The sequence below is a fragment of the Microchirus variegatus genome (assembly GCF_963457635.1).
Source record: "Microchirus variegatus genome assembly, chromosome: 8".
Taxonomy (NCBI): Eukaryota; Metazoa; Chordata; class Actinopteri; order Pleuronectiformes; family Soleidae; genus Microchirus; species Microchirus variegatus.
Window position 1 is genome coordinate 31,237,315 of NC_139809.1, and position 20,000 is coordinate 31,257,314.

General features: G+C 43.0%; 2 protein-coding genes across 2 annotated transcripts in view; both read left to right on the forward strand.

The window, feature by feature from the left end:
- Positions 1-3,171: 3,171 nt before the first annotated feature.
- Positions 3,172-4,290, forward strand: LOC310931227 (carbohydrate sulfotransferase 6-like; the record flags this gene model as incomplete). Its single annotated transcript, XM_083894337.1, has 1 exon — positions 3,172-4,290. The coding sequence occupies one exon, from the start codon at positions 3,172-3,174 to the stop codon at positions 4,288-4,290; it is 1,119 nt and encodes a 372-aa protein (XP_083750463.1).
- A 1,809-nt stretch (positions 4,291-6,099) lies between these two features.
- The window catches only part of spire2 (spire-type actin nucleation factor 2), a gene marked incomplete at its 3' end in the record, with an annotated part of 17,700 nt that continues 3,799 nt past the window's right edge, over positions 6,100-20,000 (forward strand). The window contains exons 1-11 of the mRNA XM_083894338.1: positions 6,100-6,461; positions 10,965-11,008; positions 11,084-11,461; positions 12,555-12,635; positions 12,735-12,899; positions 13,510-13,596; positions 15,188-15,305; positions 15,396-15,598; positions 16,965-17,187; positions 19,215-19,342; positions 19,665-19,802. Of these exons, the coding sequence (XP_083750464.1) occupies positions 6,161-6,461; positions 10,965-11,008; positions 11,084-11,461; positions 12,555-12,635; positions 12,735-12,899; positions 13,510-13,596; positions 15,188-15,305; positions 15,396-15,598; positions 16,965-17,187; positions 19,215-19,342; positions 19,665-19,802 (1,866 nt within the window). The 5' untranslated portion in view covers positions 6,100-6,160. The remainder of the gene's footprint in view (positions 6,462-10,964; positions 11,009-11,083; positions 11,462-12,554; positions 12,636-12,734; positions 12,900-13,509; positions 13,597-15,187; positions 15,306-15,395; positions 15,599-16,964; positions 17,188-19,214; positions 19,343-19,664; positions 19,803-20,000) is intronic.

Consider the following 20,000-nt stretch of genomic DNA (forward strand, 5'->3'; position numbering starts at 1 on the left):
AAGTTCTTTATCGCAGTTGGAAGTTCTTTATCGCAGTTGGAAGTTCTTTATCGCAGTTGGACGTTCTTTATCGCAGTTGGAAGTTCTTTATCGCAGTTGGAAGTTCTTTATCGCAGTTGGACGTTCTTTATCACAGTTGGAAGTACTTTATCGCAGTTGGACGTTCTTTATCGCAGTTGGACGTTCTTTATCGCAGTAGGAAGTTCTTTATCACAGTTGGACGTTCTTTATCGCAGTTGGACGTTCTTTATCGCAGTTGGACGTTCTTTATCGCAGTTGGAAGTACTTTATCGCAGTTGGACGTTCTTTATCGCAGTTGGACGTTCTTTATCGCAGTAGGAAGTTCTTTATCACAGTTGGACGTTCTTTATCGCAGTTGGACGTTCTTTATCGCAGTTGGACGTTCTTTATCGCAGTTGGAAGCACTTTATCGCAGTTGGAAGTACTTTATCGCAGTTGGACGTTCTGTATCGCAGTTGGAAGTACTTTATCGCAGTTGGACGTTCTTTATCGCAGTTGGAAGTGCTTTAACGCAGTTGGAAGTACTTTATCGCAGTTGGAAGTTATTTATCGCAGTTGGAAGTTCTTTATTGCAGTTGGACGTTCTTTATCGCAGTTGGACGTTCTTTATCGCAGTTGGAAGTACTTTATCGCAGTTGGACGTTCTTTATCGCAGTTGGACGTTCTTTATCGCAGTTGGAAGTACTTTATCGCAGTTGGACGTTCTTTATCGCAGTTGGAAGTACTTTATCACAGTTGGAAGGTCTTTATCGCAGTTGGACGTTCTTTATCACAGTTGGAAGTTCTTTATCGCAGTTGGACGTTCTTTATCGCAGTTGGAAGTTCTTTATCGCAGTTGGACGTTCTTTATCGCAGTTGGAAGTTCTTTATCGCAGTTGGAAGTTCTTTATCGCAGTTGGACGTTCTTTATCGCAGTTGGAAGTTCTTTATCGCAGTTGGAAGTTCTTTATCGCAGTTGGACGTTCTTTATCGCAGTTGGAAGTACTTTATCGCAGTTGGACGTTCTTTATCGCAGTTGGACGTTCTTTATCGCAGTAGGAAGTTCTTTATCACAGTTGGACGTTCTTTATCGCAGTTGGAAGTACTTTATCGCAGTTGGACGTTCTTTATCGCAGTTGGAAGTACTTTATCGCAGTTGGACGTTCTTTATCGCAGTTGGACGTTCTTTATCGCAGTAGGAAGTTCTTTATCACAGTTGGACGTTCTTTATCGCAGTTGGACGTTCTTTATCGCAGTTGGACGTTCTTTATCGCAGTTGGAAGTACTTTATCGCAGTTGGACGTTCTTTATCGCAGTTGGACGTTCTTTATCGCAGTAGGAAGTTCTTTATCACAGTTGGACGTTCTTTATCGCAGTTGGACGTTCTTTATCGCAGTTGGACGTTCTTTATCGCAGTTGGAAGCACTTTATCGCAGTTGGAAGTACTTTATCGCAGTTGGACGTTCTTTATCGCAGTTGGAAGTACTTTATCGCAGTTGGAAGTTATTTATCGCAGTTGGAAGTTCTTTATTGCAGTTGGACGTTCTTTATCGCAGTTGGACGTTCTTTATCGCAGTTGGAAGTACTTTATCGCAGTTGGACGTTCTTTATCGCAGTTGGACGTTCTTTATCGCAGTTGGAAGTACTTTATCGCAGTTGGAAGTTCTTTATCGCAGTTGGACGTTCTTTATCGCAGTTGGACGTTCTTTATCGCAGTTGGACGTTCTTTATCGCAGTTGGACGTTCTTTATCGCAGTTGGAAGTACTTTATCGCAGTTGGACGTTCTTTATCGCAGTTGGACGTTCTTTATCGCAGTTGGAAGTACTTTATCGCAGTTGGACGTTCTTTATCGCAGTTGGACGTTCTTTATCGCAGTAGGAAGTTCTTTATCACAGTTGGACGTTCTTTATCGCAGTTGGACGTTCTTTATCGCAGTTGGACGTTCTTTATCGCAGTTGGAAGCACTTTATCGCAGTTGGAAGTACTTTATCGCAGTTGGACGTTCTTTATCGCAGTTGGAAGTACTTTATCGCAGTTGGAAGTTATTTATCGCAGTTGGAAGTTCTTTATTGCAGTTGGACGTTCTTTATCGCAGTTGGACGTTCTTTATCGCAGTTGGAAGTACTTTATCGCAGTTGGACGTTCTTTATCGCAGTTGGACGTTCTTTATCGCAGTTGGAAGTACTTTATCGCAGTTGGAAGTTCTTTATCGCAGTTGGACGTTCTTTATCGCAGTTGGACGTTCTTTATCGCAGTTGGACGTTCTTTATCGCAGTTGGACGTTCTTTATCGCAGTTGGAAGTACTTTATCGCAGTTGGACGTTCTTTATCGCAGTTGGACGTTCTTTATCGCAGTTGGAAGTACTTTATCGCAGTTGGACGTTCTTTATCGCAGTTGGAAGTACTTTATCGCAGTTGGAAGTACTTTATCGCAGTTGGACGTTCTTTGTCGCAGTTGGAAGTACTTTATCGCAACTGGAAGTTCTTTATTGCAGTTGGAAGTACTTTATCGCAGTTGGACGTTCTTTATCGCAGTTGGACGTTCTTAATCGCAGTTGGAAGTACTTTATCGCAGTTGGACGTTCTTTATCGCAGTTGGACGTTCTTTATCGCAGTTGGAAGTACTTTATCGCAGTTGGACGTTCTTTATCGCAGTTGGAAGTACTTTATCGCAGTTGGAAGTACTTTATCGCAGTTGGACGTTCTTTGTCGCAGTTGGAAGTACTTTATCGCAACTGGAAGTTCTTTATCGCAGTTGGAATTTCTTTATCGCAGAACCTTGTCTCATCCCGTATTTGTAACCAAACGCCCCGTAAGAAAGGATGAACCAAGCAAACATTCGGAAGTACAGCAGTTTGGCCCCGGACACAAAGACATTGCGACAGCATTAAGTTCGTAAATTAGCTTCTTTAAACCTGCAGCCGACGGATGTCCAGTTTATGAAAAAACGATAAAAGTCCGAGTTCGTTTTTTTGTTTACTCTGGACTCATTTTCTGCAACAAACGTTCTTTTCTATTTGCACCTGAGTGTTTGACGTGATGTTTGATGTTCACTTAACGTAACTCATCGCTCTACAGAAGTCGTGGAAGGGAAGTTCAAAACGCCGTCAGTCAAGCGCCGTCAGCGATCGGCAGCCACGATGTTTCGCTCCAGAATCCATTTTAGTACCATGATCTTCCTTATGGTCTTGCAGGGAGTAGTCATGGTGTTGTTCTGCGGTTGGTACCTCCAGATCTCTCCCTCTGGCTCCGCCCCCTCCGACAAGAAGGTTCACGTTCTGCTGCTGTCGTCGTGGAGGTCGGGTTCATCGTTCATGGGTCAGGTGTTCAGCCAGCACCCGTCTGTCTTCTACCTTATGGAGCCTGGTTTTCACGTCTGGACCAAACACCCCAAATCTGGGGCGCGCTCTCTGCGAATGGCGCTGAGGGATTTGTTCCGGAGTTTGTTTCAGTGCGACTTCTCTGTCATGGATTCGTACATGCCAGAGCAGCGCAATGTTTCCTCCTTGTTCAGGTGGAGTGAAAGTCGAGCGCTGTGCTCCCCGCCGGCCTGTTCCCTCACGCCACGCAACCAGTTCAGCAACCAGACTCTCTGTGCCAAAAAGTGTGACGTCCAAGGCCTGCAGGGGGCAGAGCAGGCGTGCGGCACCTACAGTCACGTGGTGTTAAAAACTGTACGATTCTTTGAGCTGGAATCCCTCTACCCTCTTTTTCAGGACCCCAACCTGGATCTCCGCATCATCCATTTGGTGCGAGACCCGCGGGCTGTATACCGGTCTAGAGAGAAGGAGTCTGACTCCTTTGTTGCCGATACCGCTGTCCTGTTGGAGCACAGACACATGCCGGCAGATGAGGTGGGTTACCAGGCCATTCAGGAGATCTGTCATAGCCATGCTCGCATCATGGAGAGGGCCACGGTAAACGGAACTCGGTTCCTGGAAGGCCGCTACAAAATGGTTCGCTACGAGGACATGGCACTAAACCCACTCAAGGAAATCGCCTCTTTATATGACTTCCTGGGTCTGGAGATGACCAAAGAGCTGAAGGGATGGATCTACAATATGACCCACGGAAGCAGCAAGGGCACCAAGCTGGACGCCTTCGGAATCACTTCACGGAACGCTGTTGACGTCTCCAGCGCGTGGCGCACCACGCTGCCGCACACCAAGGTCAAACGTGTCCAGGAAGTGTGTAAAGAGGCCATGTTGCTGCTGGGCTACAGGACGGTCGACAGCGAGGAGGAACAAAAGAAGCTGGACATAGACCAGTACCAGACCAGTACTGGTTAGCCAAAACAGAGCAACCCACTCAGAGTTAATGAGATCCTCATGGAGAGACATCATTGGCTAACACCGGTGTTTGTCCGAGTTTAAAGCAGCACCAACACTGGATCACTGTGTTTACTCAGTGAAAAACCGGTCCTCCCGCCTCTTTGTTTACTTGTTGTTTATTGACATTTGACTCAACAAACATCCAACTGTTCAGCCTCCAGTCCAATGTCTTTGTGGCTCTGCGCTCATTTATTATAACTCTTAAACTTTAATATAACACCGAGGTCAGGTCTGGCAAAAATGGGATATACATAAAAGATAAACATTTACTCACTCTTTGTTGTTGTTGTTGTTGTTGTTGTTGTTGTTGTTGTTGTATGAAAGTAGCAGATATTCAGTTCATTATAATCAGTGTTTTTTATTATTTCACCTCACTACAGTTTGGTGTCAGAAAGCAGCAGGACATCACTAATGTTTGGGCGCCATCTGCTGGCTGAGACATGAAACTACACTTGTTGTGGATGAATCCTCAAAAGAACAGAATTTATCATTTCATCTTTTACAGAAATGTGTTTTGTCGGATCAGACAATACACCAGGTCTAAGATTCTGATCCAGGTCTAAGATTCTGATCCAGGTTTAAGATTCTGATCCAGGTTTAAGATTCTGATCCAGGTCTAAGATTCTGATCCAGGTCTAAGATTCTGATCCAGGTTTAAGATTCTGATCCAGGTTTAAGATTCTGACCCAGACCTAAGATTCTGATTCTGACCCAGGCCTAAGATTCTGACCCAGGTTTAAGATTCTGATTCTGACCCATGTTTAAGATTCAAAACTAGACCTAAGATTCTGACCCAGGTTTAAGATTCTGAACTAGACCTAAGATTCTGACCCAGGTTTATGATTCTGAACTAGACCTAAGATTCTGACCCAGGTTTAAGATTTGATTCTGACCCAGGTTTTAGATTTGATTCTGACCCAGGTTTAAGATTTGATTCTGACCCAGGTTTTAGATTTGATTCTGACCCAGGTTTAAGATTCTGACCCAGGTTTAAGATTCTGATTCTGACCCAGACCGAAGATTATGACCCAGGTTTAAGATTTTGACCCAGGTTTAAGATTCTGACCCAGGTTTCAGATTCTGATTCTGACCAAGGCCTAAAGTCCTGTCCCAGGCCTAAGATTCTGACCCAGGTCTAAGATTCTGATTCTGACCCAGGTTTAAGATTCTGACCCAGGTTTCAGATTCTCATTCTGACCCAGGTTTAAGATTCTGACCCAGGTTTCAGATTCTGACCCAGGTTTAAGATTCTGACCCAGGCCTAAGATTCTGATTCTGATCCAGACCTAAGATTCTGACCCAGGTTAAAGATTCTGACCCAGGTTTAAGATTCGGATTCTGACCCAGGTTTAAGATTCAAAACTAGACCTAAGATTCTGACCCAGACCTAAGATTCTGACCCAGGTCTAAGACTCTGTAAGAGTCCATGTTGTCTCGCAGACTTTTCCAACAGGAAACTGAAGTTTATTTGTATCAATAACAGTCAAGCTCCGCCTACTCCACACACGCCCCGCCCCCCAGCCCCCAGATCAAATTCATCCCCATAAAGGCTTGGGGCCGGCCCTGCGAGTCATAGGTGTTTTATTTTTTTAACCCGGACCGGAAGTCCTGCGCCTGCTGCAGCTGATTTGACAGTGTTGTGGTAACGAGGTACAGCTGCAGCGCTTCAGCCGCAGACACACACACACACACGCACACACACACACACACACACACACACGCACACACACACACGCACACACACACACACACACACACACTCTCCATCCATGGCCCCGCTGCTGCCTGCGGACTGAAGAATGGCCTCCGCGGCGCCGCCACATCAGCCATGGCCAGATCCACCAACACGCGCTCCGGGGACGGGGACCCGCGCGTGACCGCCTCCACGGAGCACGGCGACGGCACGCGCGACCTGGCGGAGCCCCGGGAGCTGTCCCTGGAGGAGGTGCTGAAGTCTTACGAGCAGCCCGTCAACGAGGAGCAGGCGTGGGCCGTGTGTTACCAGTGCTGCAGCGGGCTCAGGGCGCCCCGCCCGCCCGCTCAGGGAGTCATCCGGGTGAAGGACCCGTCCTCCATCCTGCTGCACCGGGACGGAACCGTGTGTTTACGGCAGGAGCTCCGACATCACGGTAGGGACCCCCCCCCCCCCCCCCCCCACACACACACACACACCTCGTCCCCCTCCGCTCAGATCCAACACAAAAACTCCGCTGTAAAAAAGTCAAATTTAACAGTTACTGCATCTTGTGCCTTCAGAGTGAACGTCCACGCTCTGACGCGATATTGTATTCGAAACGTCGCAAATCACGTTTCAATTCGGCGTGAATTATTACGTGCGATTTGAAACTTTTTTTTTCCAACTTGCTGCAGCGGGCAGTGCGGCCCGGTGTGGCCCGCTGTGGCCCGCTGTGGCCCGCTGTGGCTCGGTGTGGCCCGGTGTCCATGTCATGGTCGTGCTACACTGATCACATCAGCGCCGAATTGAAGAACGGGCTCCGATTTTATGTTGAATCACTTCAGTGTCCAATATGAAACGTGACCGGAAGACAACACGGATTTAATGTATGAAAAACAACACGGGGCTTGGTTCACTGTTGACAGGAGGACAAAAACAGCAATAATGGAGCTGCTGCTCATGTAGTTTGACCTTCCGTGTGTGTGCGTGTGTGTGTGTGTGTGTGTGTGTGTGTGTGTGTGTGTGTGTGTGTGTGTGTGCGTGTGTGTGTGTGTGTGTGTGTGTGTGGAGTGATGACAGTCAACGGTTAATTATTCATCACACACAGCTTCACCTCAGCATCTCTGTTTGAGTTTGAGACCTCAGACTTAAAGCCTGTACCTGCATTATATTAATGTGTGTTACTGTGCAATGGCTCACTCTCCCTGCACCAAAGACCATAGAGAAAACCAGTGATTTTAGCTCACAGGGGACACAGGAGCTGCTGGTCCTCTGCTGCCTCGTGTGGTCACTTTGTGTCACTGAAATTAATCAGAATGAAGAATTTAAAAAGCCGAATTCATTAAAACTCAACTCCTGTGAACTCCTGTGTGCTGTGATGTTAAAATCACTGGTTTATTCTATGGGCTTTGGTGTGGGAGAGTGAGTGACTTTGGTGTGGGAGCGTGAGTGGTTTACAAACATCAGTTTCCTACATCAACATTAATCTACAATATCTTAAGAACATGTATCACTATCTCACGGTCCTCGAGAGGCAACAAATACAAGAACACACACACACACACACACTGATGTATCCTGAGAGTCTCATGACTCAGCAGACAGGAAGTCAGCTGCAGAAAAAAACTCCAGACAAAATGTCCTCACAAAGATAGATACACACACACACACACACACACACACACACACACACACACACACACACACACACACACACACACACACACACACACACGTTACATTGACTTAATGTCATGTACAAATTGTCCAAAGTGAGGACATTCTTGTCCCCCTGACTGGACCGTACCACTTTACTCTGGGACCAAGTGAAGGATGATAAAGAATGGGACGCCAATGGTTCAGCCAAACTGAACTAAACTGAACTGAACTGAACCAAAGTGAACTAAACTGAACTAAACTGAACTGAAATAAACTAAACTGAACCAAACCAAAGTGAACTTAACTAAACTGAGCCAAAGTGAACTAAACTGAACTAAACTAAGCCAAAGTGAACTGAACTGAACTAAACTGAACTAAACTGAGCCAAACTGAGCCAAAGTGAACTAAACTGAACCAAAGTGAACTGAACTGAACTGAGCTAAACTGAGCTAAACTCCGCTCAGTGGAATCACAGCTTTAAACGTGTGAAAAGTCCTCTCCATGAATGAGGATCCGGTTTCCTGAGTTTCTTCTTGTTCTTCTGTGGGAAACTGTTTAGTATCACTGTGTGTGTGTGTGTGTGTGTGTGTGTGTGTGTGTGTGTGTGTGTGTGTGTGTGTGTGTGTGTGTGTGTGTGTGTGTGTGTGTGTGTGTGTGTGTGTGTGTGTGTGTGTGTGTGTGTGTGTGTGTGTGTGTGTGTGTGTGTGCGTGTGTGTGTGTGTGTCTGTGTGTGTGTGTGTGTGTGTGTGTAATCCACATTCTGCTCCCTTCCATCACACATGCACTCTGGTTTTGTTTCTCCTCAGTTTCTCTGAATGTTGTTGTTTATTTTTTGTGTCTTCGTCCTCGTCTCCTCACGTCCTCTCCTTTCGTCCTTTCGTCCTTTCGTCCTTTCGTCCTTGCCTCCTCGTCTCCTCGTCTCCTCGTCTCCTGTTTCTCTGCAGTGAAAGCTGCTGATGGAGGAGTTTCAGGTCTCTCGAGTGTCGTTACAGACATCTGAGCTGGAGCAAAGAGCTTTTTTATTGTCTCCTACACACACACACACATACACACACACACACGCACACACACACACACACATATCACAATATCACACGCCCAGTTTCCACTGTGGGACAAACACAGTGACAGAGTCTGATTTAGTCGTCACTGACTCATGTGTTCAGATTGTGTGTTTGTGTATTTCAATATATATACATACATTTGTATGTATATATATACACACATAGATGTATATGTATATATGTGTGTATATATATATGTATGTATGTATGTAAAAAGTAACTCTCTAACTGGAGTCAACGACAATCACTTAAAAATGACTGACTTTACCAAAGGAATGACTTAGCATCTCAAAATATTTACTTACTAACTCAAAGTAACAGTATCTTCAAAAAAAAAAAAAACGACTAACTATCTCAGCCTAATGACTTTGTATCTTAAAAGGCAACTTACTAACTCAAAATAACGACATAGTATCTCAGAAATTAACTCAAAACTGACTCAAGGTAACGATAGAATCTTAAAAATGACACATTAGCTCAAAAGAATGACTTAGCATCTCAAAAATGTACCTAGTAACTCTCAACTAACTCACAATAACGATAGTACCTTTTAAGAATGACTCATTGACTCAAAAGAATAACTTAGTATCTCAAAAATGACTCACTAACTTAAAATAACGGTACCAGATTTAAAATTGACTTACTAGCTTAATAGAATGACTCATTGACTCAAAAGAATGACTTAGCATCTCAAAAATGTACCTAGTAACTCTCAACTAACTCACAATAACGATAGTACCTTTTAAGAATGACTCATTGACTCAAAAGAATAACTTAGTATCTCAAAAATGACTCACTAACTTAAAATAACGGTACCAGATTTAAAATTGACTTACTAGCTTAATAGAATGACTCATTGACTCAAAATAATGACTTAGCATCTCAAAAAAGAACTTACTCGTTCAAAATAACGACATAGTATCTCAGAAATGAACTCAAAACTAACTCAAGCTAAAGATAGTATCTTAGAAATGACTCATTAGCTCAAAATAATGACTTGGTATCTCAAAAATTAATCTAGTAACGCTCAACTAACTCACAATAACGATAGTACCTTTAGAAATGACTTAATAGAACGACTCATTGACTCAAAACAATGACTTAGTATCTCCAAAATGACTCACTAACTTAAAATAACGGTACCAGATTTAAAATTGACTTACTAGCTTAATAGAATGACTCATTGACTCAAAATAATGACTTAGCATCTCAAAAAAGAACTTACTCGTTCAAAATAACGACATAGTATCTCAGAAATGAACTCAAAACTAACTCAAGCTAAAGATAGTATCTTAGAAATGACTCATTAGCTCAAAATAATGACTTGGTATCTCAAAAATTAATCTAGTAACGCTCAACTAACTCACAATAACGATAGTACCTTTAGAAATGACTTAATAGAACGACTCATTGACTCAAAACAATGACTTGGTATCTCAAAAATGACTCATTAACTTAAAATAACGGTACCATATTTAAAAATGACTTACTAGCTTAATAGAATGACTCATTGACTCAAAATAATGACTTAGCATCTCAAAAAAGAACTTACTTGTTCAAAATAACGACGTAGTATCTCAGAAATGAACTCCAAACTAACTCAAGGTAACGATAGTATCTTAAAAATTACTTATTATCTCAAAAGAATGACAGCATCTCAGAAAAGAACTTACTAACCCAAAATAACGTCTTAGCATCTCAGAAATTAACTCCAAACTAACTCAAGCTAACGATAGTATCTTAAAAATGACTTATTTACTCAAAAGAATGACTTGGCATCGCAAAAAAGAACTTACTAACTCAAAATAACGTCTTTGTATCTCAGAAATTAACTCCAAACTAACTCAAGCTAACGATAGTATCTTAAAAATGACTTATTAACTCAAAGTTACGTCTTAGCATCTCAGAAATGAACTCCAAACTAACTCAAGGTAATGATAGTATCTTGAAAATGACTTATTATCTCAATAGAATGACTTAGCATCTCAAAAAATAACTTACTAACTCAAAATAACGTCTTAGCATCTCAGAAATGAACTCCAAACTAACTCAAGCTAACGGTAGTATCTCAGAAGTGACTTATTGACTCAAAAGAATGACTTACTAACTCCAAATACAGCCTTGGTTTCTGCTGTTTCACACGAATGATTTACGAACTCAAACGAATGAGAAAGTGACTCAAAAGAACGTAAGAACGTTAGCATAACTTTGTTTGTCTTCTTTTGTCTCCTCAGAGGACACTGATGGACGTCGTCCTCCTCAGGCTGCAGAGCGTCAGGTGAGACGAATGAAGACACGAATGAGCTAATGAGTGAATGAATGACTGACTGACTGACTCCTCCCCCTCCTCCAGCTCGTCCAGTCACTGGGCGTGGCCATCTACCGAGCTCTGGACTGGGGTCTGGACGACAGCGAGGAGCGTGAGCTCGGCCCTCAGCTGGAACGCCTCATCGAGCGCATGGCGGGCGGCGGTCAGGGCGGATCGGCGGGTAACGGAACAACAGATGAGGGCTACAGCGGACAGGAGGAGGAGGAGGAGGAGGAGGAGGAGGAGGAGGAGGAAGGAGCGATAAGGCCGGTGTGTACGTTCCGCCAGGTGATGGCGCTGTGTGCGTCTCGACTGGCAAACCCCAGTCTGGCCCCGGAGCATTATCAGGCGGTGTGCAGGGCTCTGTTTGTAGAAACTCTGGAGCTCCAGACGTTCCTGATCAAGATCAGAGACGCCAAAGAGGTGAGAGGGTCAAAGGTCAACGTCATTTGTCATGGCAACGCAAAGTCACATGATCCTGATTTTCATGAACGAGTTGTCTGCTTTCTGTAAGGAATCATGGATCTTGGTGAAGATATCACTCAAAAAGATGACTTAGTATCTTTAAAAAATGACTTACTATTTCACATGAATGAATGTGCCTGGAAAGAATGACTTAGTATTTCAAAAAGATGACTTAGTATCTCAAAAAGATGACTTAGTATTTCAAAGAGATGACTTAGTATCTCAAAAATATGACTTAGTGTTTCAAAAAGATGACTTAGTAGCTCAAAAAGATTACTTAGTATCTCAAAAATATGACTTAGTATTTCAAAAAGATGACTTAGTGTTTCAAAAAGATGACTTAGTGTTTCAAAAAGATGACTTAGTATTTCAAAGAGATGACTTAGTATCTCAAAAATATGACTTAGTTTTTCAAAAAGATGACTTAGTATTTCAAAAAGATGACTTAGTGTTTCAAAAAGATTACTTAGTATCTCAAAAAGATGACTTAGTATTAACTCGCAGAACTCACATGGCTAGCTTACTAACGCACATGGCTAGCTTACTAACGCACATGGCTAGCTTACTAATTCACATGGCTAGCTTACTTACTCCCATGGCTATCTTACTAACTCCCATGGCTAATGGCTAGCTTACTAACTCACATGGCTAGCTTACTAACTCCCATGAATGACTAGCTTACTAACTCATATGAATGGCTAGCTTACTAACTCACATGGCTAGCTTACTAACTCCCATGAATGGCTAGCTTACTAACTCCCATGAATGGCTAGCTTACTATCTCACATGAATGGCTAGCTTACTAACTCCCATGAATGACTAGCTTACTAACTCCCATGAATGGCTAGCTTACTAACTCCCATGAATGACTAGCTTACTAACTCCCATGAATGGCTAGCTTACTAACTCACATGAATGGCTAGCTTACTAACTCACATGAATGGCTAGCTTACTAACTCACATGAATGGCTAGCTTACTAACTCCCATGAATGACTAGCTTACTAACTCAGAGGTGGTGCCTGGTGTGCTTGTCATTGTTCTGCTGCTCAGATGTTGAAGAAGATCTCGACAGAAGACGTTCTGGAGGACAGTTCCACGGCTGAGCTGGACGCTCTGAAGCACAGAGACTGGGTGAGAGGAGATGAAGAGGCCACTGTTGTCACGGTGATGTTGTTGTTGTTGTTGTTGTTGTTGTTGTTGTTGTTGTTATGGTTGTTGTTGTTGCCTCAGGCTCGGCTGTGGGTGCAGCTGATGAAGGAGCTCAGACAGGGAGTGAAGCTGAAGAAGGTGCAGGAGCAGCCGTTCAACGCTCTGCCCACAGAGTTCAGCCTCACGCCTTTTGAGATGCTGATGCAGGACATAAGAGCGAGAAGGTTCCAGCTGCGCAAAGTCATGGTGAGCGACGACAAAGTCGTTGACCCAGTCTTGTATAAAGTACTTTAAAGTTATACTTGAGTAAAAGTATGTTACCAGAATATTACTTAGTTTCTAACTCTCAAAATACTGGCTTACTATCTCAAATGAATGACTTAGTATCTCATAATAATGACTCAGTATATAAAAAGAATGACTCAGTTTATTTAAAGAATGACTAAGTATATTAAAATAATGACTTAGTATCTCATAATAATGACTCAGTATATAAAAAGAATGACTTAGTTTATTAAAAGAACGACTTACTTTATTAAAATAAATACTTAGTTTATTCAAATAATGACTTAGTATATCAAAATAACGACTTAGTTTATTAAAAGAACGACTTAGTATCCCAATAATTACTTAGTTTATTAAAAGAATGACTTAGTATCTCAATAATTACTTAGTATATTAAAAGAACGACTTAGTATCTCAATAATTACTTAGTATTTTAAAAGAAAGACTTACTATCTCAAAAGAACGACTTCGTATATTAAAAGAACGACTTAGTATCTCAATAATGACTTAGTTTATTAAAAGAAAGACTTAGTATCTAAATAAAATGACAGACGTCTTTGCACTCTCACAGGTGGACGGAGACATTCCCACCAGAGTGAAGAGGAACGCTCATGAACTGATCCTGGACTTCATCAGGTCCAGACCTCCACTCAAACCAGTGAGTCACCACAAACCCACACTGACAACAAAAGCTAGAATTGATATGATTACAGTCGACCACTAGATGTCACTGGTAGGGTCTGTTTGTAAAAGCCTGTGGTGCACAGACCCCGGTGCACTCGCGCGCCGGGGTCCTGCAGTATCCCACTTCACCATCGGGTGGCGGTAATAGACTGGACGCAGGAAATAGGACGCGGCGCGCGTTGATAACACTAATTACACCATAGTGGTATTTTACATCAAAGGAATGTTAGCCGTCCTTTGATGTTTGAACAAACAACAGGAAACAGAAACACAAAATCAAGGACGGTCCTCAGATCTAATAACAATGCTGCCCTCTACAGTCCGTCGTCCCAGGTCTCTCCTTCTTCTTCTGAAGAGTTCTGGTCGGCCGTTCGCCAAGAGGTGCAACGCTGCCCTCTACAGGTTAAAAAAAGAAAAACCACAGTTCAAAGTTCTTTGACTGGATTCAAAAATTCAGGATTGGATCTGATGATGGATTTAGAGATGAAGGAAGGAAGGAACCGACAGAAGAACCTCGGAATTTGCTAAAGAACCGTGTGTCAGCATCCAGCTTCACAGACAGAACTACAGACAGAACCACAGACAGAACCACAGACAGAACTACAGACAGAACCACAGACAGAACTACAGACAGGATCACAGACAGAACCACAGACAGACCTACAGACAGACCTACAGACAGAACTACAGACAGAACCACAGACAGAACCACAGACAGAACTACAGACAGAACTACAGACAGAACCACAGACAGAACCACAGACAGAACTACAGACAGAACCACAGACAGAACTACAGACAGACCTAGAGACAGACCTACAGACAGAACCACAGACAGAACTACAGACAGAACCACAGACGGAACTACAGACAGAACTACAGACTGGATCACAGACAGGATCACAGACAGACAGGATCACAGACAGGATCACAGACAGAACTACAGACAGAACTACAGACAGAACTACAGACAGGATCACAGACATAACTACAGACAGGATCACAGACAGGATCACAGACAGAACTACAGATATAACCACAGACAGAACTACAGACAGGATCACAGACAGAACTACAGACAGGATCACAGACAGAACTACAGACAGAACCACAGACAGAACTACAGACAGAACTACAGACAGGATCACAGATAGAACTACAGACAGAACTACAGACAGAACCACAGACAGGATCACAGACGGAACTACAGACAGAACTACAGACAGACTGTCCTTGAATTATTAGAGATGTCACCACTGAAACAAGTATGTTATTATGTGTTATACTGTTTATATGATGTATTTTACTGTATATATTATGTGTTATACTGTATGTATACTGTATTATACAGTGTATATGATGTATTTTACATTATATATTATGTATATTACTGTATATATGATGTATTATACAGTATATATGATGTATATTACAGTATTATACAGTATACAGTATATATGATGTATTATACAGTATATATGATGTATATTACAGTATTGTACAGTATATAAGATGTATATTACAGTATATCTTAATAATAGTGAGCTGTGTTGTTTGTCCCTGAGGCGACAGAGCGTAGTCTCCGCCCTCTTCCTCCACAGCAGCCGTCGCTCCATGACCTTGTTCTCGCTGAGATCAAACAGGAGAGGAAGCTCCGCCCCGTGGCCCCGCCCACCTCCAGATGTAAGTGGAACAGGAAGTTTAAAAAAAACCTTTTTAAAAAATGGATTATTATTGTTTATTGATTTTAAAAATGTAAATGTTCTCCTGCAGCGTTCGGCTCTCTGCCCTGCCTCGCTCACAGCTGTCCCTGCAGCGCTAAGTCCACGTCCTGCATCGACCTGTCCACGTCTGGGTCTATGCCCCGCCCCCTGTCCCGCCCCCTGTCCCGCCCTCTGTCCCGCCCCCTGTCCCGCCCTCGCGTCCTGCTCAAAGCCCCGACTCTGGCAGAGATGGAGGAGATGAACATCTCTGAGGTGACGAACCTCCTGAGTCATGATGTTGTTGTTGTTTGTCAAGTCTTAAGTTCCTTCTACGCAATCTAAAGTTCTAAAGTTCCTTCAACGCAGTCTAAAGTTCCTTCAACACAGTCTAAAGTTCCTTCTACGCAATCTAAAGTTCCTAAAACAAAGTCTAAAGTTCCTTCAACAACGTCTAAATTTCCTTCAACGCAGTCTTAAGTTCTAAAGTTCCTTCAACGCAGTCTTAAGTTCTAAAGTTCCTTCTACGCAGTCTTAAGTTCTAAAGTTCCTTCTACACAGTCTTAAGTTCCTTCAACGCAGTCTTAAGTTCTAAAGTTCCTTCTACGCAGTCTTAAGTTCCTTCAACGCAGTCTTAAGTTCCTTCAACGCAGTCTAAAGTTCTAAAGTTCCTTCAACAAAGTCTAAAGTTATAAAGTTCATTCAACAAAGTCTAAAGTTCCTTCAACGCAGTCTTAAGTTCTAAAGTTCCTTCAACGCAGTCTTAAGTTCTAAAGTTCCTTCAACGCAGTCTTAAGTTCTAAAGTTCCTTCTACGCAGTCTTAAGTTCCTTCAACGCAGTCTTAAGTTCTAAAGTTCCTTCAACAAAGTTTAAAGTTCTAAAGTTCATTCAACAAAGTCTAAAGTTCCTTCAACGCAGTCTTAAGTTCTAAAGTTCCTTCAACGCAGTCTTAAGTTCTTAAGTTCCTTCTACGCAGTCTTAAGTTCCTTCTACGCAGTCTTAAGTTCTAAAGTTCCTTCAACGCAGTCTTAAGTTCTAAAGTTCCTTCAACGCAGTCTTAAGTTCTAAAGTTCCTTCTACGTAGTCTTAAGTTCCTTCACCGCAGTCTAAAGTTCCTTCTACGCAGTCTTCAACGAAGTCTTAAGTTCCTTTAACGCAGTCTAAAGTTCTAAAGTTCCTTCAACACAGTCTAAAGTTCTAAAGTTCCTTCAACGCAGTCTAAAGTTCTAAAGTTCCTTCAACGCAGTCTAAAGTTCCTTCAACGAAGTCTTAAGTTCCTTCAACGCAGTCTAAAGTTCTTAAGTTCCTTCAACGCAGTCTAAAGTTCTTAAGTTCCTTCTACGCAGTCTTAAGTTCCTTCAACAAAGTCTAAAGTTCTAAAGATTCTTCAATGCAGTCTAAAGTTCTAAAGTTCCTTCAGAGGACTCTAAAGTTCTAAAGTTCCTTCAACGCAGTCCAAAGTTCTTAAGTTCCTTCAACACATTTGGACGTAGCGTAGCGTTTTCGCGTCTAGCTGAATTTGTCCGAATCATGTGTCAACCAAACAGCGTCAGTATTTACCCCTCAGATCCTGCAGGGGGAAGCACTGAGCTGGACGATCATCCTTCACCTCCTAACGTTGCCCCTCCCCTTCCTCCTCAGGAGGAGGAGTCTCCAGACAGTGGCGACGTGAAGAGAACGGAAAGTTCTCCGATGCCTCTGAAAAGAGATCGCTCCTTCTCAGAACACGACCTAGCGTTTCTGCGTGAAGACACGCCTCCTTTGCTAACTGAGGTGGACCAATCGGACGGCTCGGTCAGACTGAGGGGGGAGAGGCCACGATCCCAGACCCTGAGCGGTTTAGGAGCGCCCCCTTATTTCAGAGGTTAGTCTGGACTCAAGTCTCAAGCTTTTGATCAGTTTGATTAAATTAACCACAATTCACCACATGGTGAAAAGTGGAAAAACTGTGTGCGCCCCCTGCTGCCAAGAACCTGCATGAGACGGTGGCGCAAAGTCTACGACATCTTCAGAACCTGTTCACGTCTGTTTTTATGAGATTTTTTTTCCGCGAACTGTATTTACGAGATTTTTTTCCGAGTCTATAGTTTAACGACTTTTTTTCCGAGATCTGTTTTTCCGAGATTTTTTTTTTTTCAGGGTCCGTTTTTACAGGATTTTTTTCCGGATTGGTTTTTAAAATATTCTCGTGCGGGATCTATTTTTATGTGATTTTTTTTCCCGGTCTTTGATTTTACAAGATTTTATTTTCAAGTTCTGTTTATACGAGATTTTTTCTTCGGGGTCTGTTTTTACGAGATTTTTTTTTCAGGGTCAGTTTATACAAGATTTTTTTTTCGGGCTCTGTTTTTACAAGATTTATTTTTCGGGATCTGTTTTCACGAGATTTTTTTTCGGGATCTGCTTTTACGAGATTTTTTTCGGGATCTGTTGTTACGAGATATTTTTTTCGGGATCTGTTTTCACGAGATTTTTTGTTCGGGGTCTGTTTTTACGAGATTTTTTTTCGGGGTCTGTTTTTACGAGATTTTTTTTTCGGGATCTGTTTTTTACGAGATTTTTTTTCCGGGTCTGTTTTTTACGAGATTTTTTTTTCCTGGTCTATAATTTTACGAGATTTTTTTTCGGGGCCTGTTTTTATGCGATATTTGTTTTTTTTCCTGGTCTATAATTGGGATCTGTTTTTACACCATTTTTCTCAGCGTCAGAGATTATTATTAATTCCCGTCGCTTCACATTTGATCAACGTGTAATAAAACAACACAAGAGGAAAATAAAAATAAAGCATGAGATTATCACAACACAACCTGCTGCTAAAACAGAAAAAGAAGATTTGAAAAGGTTTGATTTTGACGGCGCTTCCCGTCCGTCCTCGCTCTGACCTCCACCTGTAAACTCGTTAAATCGGCGAAATACGAGCTGCGCCGACGTGACCATCGTCCACCGACAGTCGGGTTTGAAATCAAATATAAAAGATGTGCTGATGAAGAGCAACTGAGGGTGGGAGCTTAATGGCCTGTGTGTGTGTGTGTGTGTGTGTGTGTGTGTGTGTGTGTGTGTGTGTCCTGCATTAGCAGCCTCGTTGTCCACGTCCAGAGGTAATTGTCTCACAAACGATCCAGACTTTGATCCATTCTTCGTCTGCAGACGTCAGCGCGGCCCCGTACACTTAGCTGCTTCCGCTGCTAACGCTAATGCTAATACTGCAAAAAGGCACTCGCAATAAGTTTAGAGCAGCATTCTCTTGCTGTCTAACGTGTCTCTTTGTGAACCGCTCACTCTCCCTGCACCAAAGCCCATAGAGAAAACCAGCGATTTTAGCTCACAGGGACACAGGAGCTGCTGGTCCTCTGCTGCCTCGTGTGGTCACTTTGTGTCACTGAATTCACTAAAATCAGTCATTGTAAGTCAGTGATGGAGGCAGCAGTGGATCAACAACTCCTGTGAACTCCTGTGTTGCTGTGATGTTAAAATCACTGGTTTACTCTATGGACTTTGGTGAAGGGAGAGTGAGTGGTTTACAAACTTGCACTGGTAACATTTTTTTATTTTTTTTACTAATAATAATTACATTAGCTTAAGTCTATAATATCTGAAGAACACGTTCACGTCTTTATCTTCACTGTCAGACAGACTTTTCCTTGTGTTAACTGAAGTTTGTAAACCGCTCACTCTCCCAAACCAAAGTCCATAGAGTAAACCAGTGATTTTAACATCACAGCAACACAGGAGTTCACAGGAGTTGTTGATCCACTGCTGCCTCCATCACTGAGTTCACATGTCTCGTTTTGTCAATTTGGCTTTTGAAAATCCTTTGTTCAGATTGACGTCAGTGACACAAAGTGACCACACGAGGCAGATGTCTCTAATATCACTCTCTCTCTCTCTCAGCCTCGTTCCCAGGTCACTCTTGGGCGCCGTCCTCTCCGGCTCGTCTCTCGCTCTCGTCGGTCGACGAGTCCTCCGAACACTCGGGGGCGACGTTGCGCTCCGGAGCTGCAGACGAGCATCAGTGGATGGTGAGTTTTGAAAACACGGGCCCCGGGGTTTGTCATGGACCGGATCCTCTGAAGCGATGTGAAAACCGCTCACTCTCCCTGCACCAAAGTCCATAGAGAAAACTCCATCACTAACTTACAATGACTGATTTTGTCAATTCGGCTTTTGAAATATTTCATTCAGACTTCCCTCAGTGACACAAAGTGACCACACGAGGCAGCAGAGGACCAGCAGCTCCTGTGTCCCTGTGAGCTAAAATCACTGGTTTTCTCTGTGGACTTTGGTGTTGCAGATGTGATGACAGACTCTGGGTCAGTTTCAGATGTCTTGTGGTCTCTGCAGGACGACTTCAGTCACCCTGTGGAGAGTCTGGCGCTGACCGTCGATGAGGTCATCAACGTCCGCAGAGTCCTGGTCAAAGCAGAGATGGAGAAGTTTCTGCAGAACAAAGAGATTTACAACAATCTGAGGAGAGGAAAGGTGACTGTGTGTGTGTGTGTGTGTGTTAGACTGACGTCACCATGACGACAACACTCACTGTGTGTGTGTGTTAGACTGACGTCACCATGACGACAACACTCACTGTGTGTGTGTGTGTTAGACTGACGTCACCATGACGACAACACTCACTGTGTGTGTGTGTGTGTGTTAGACTGACGTCACCATGACGACAACACT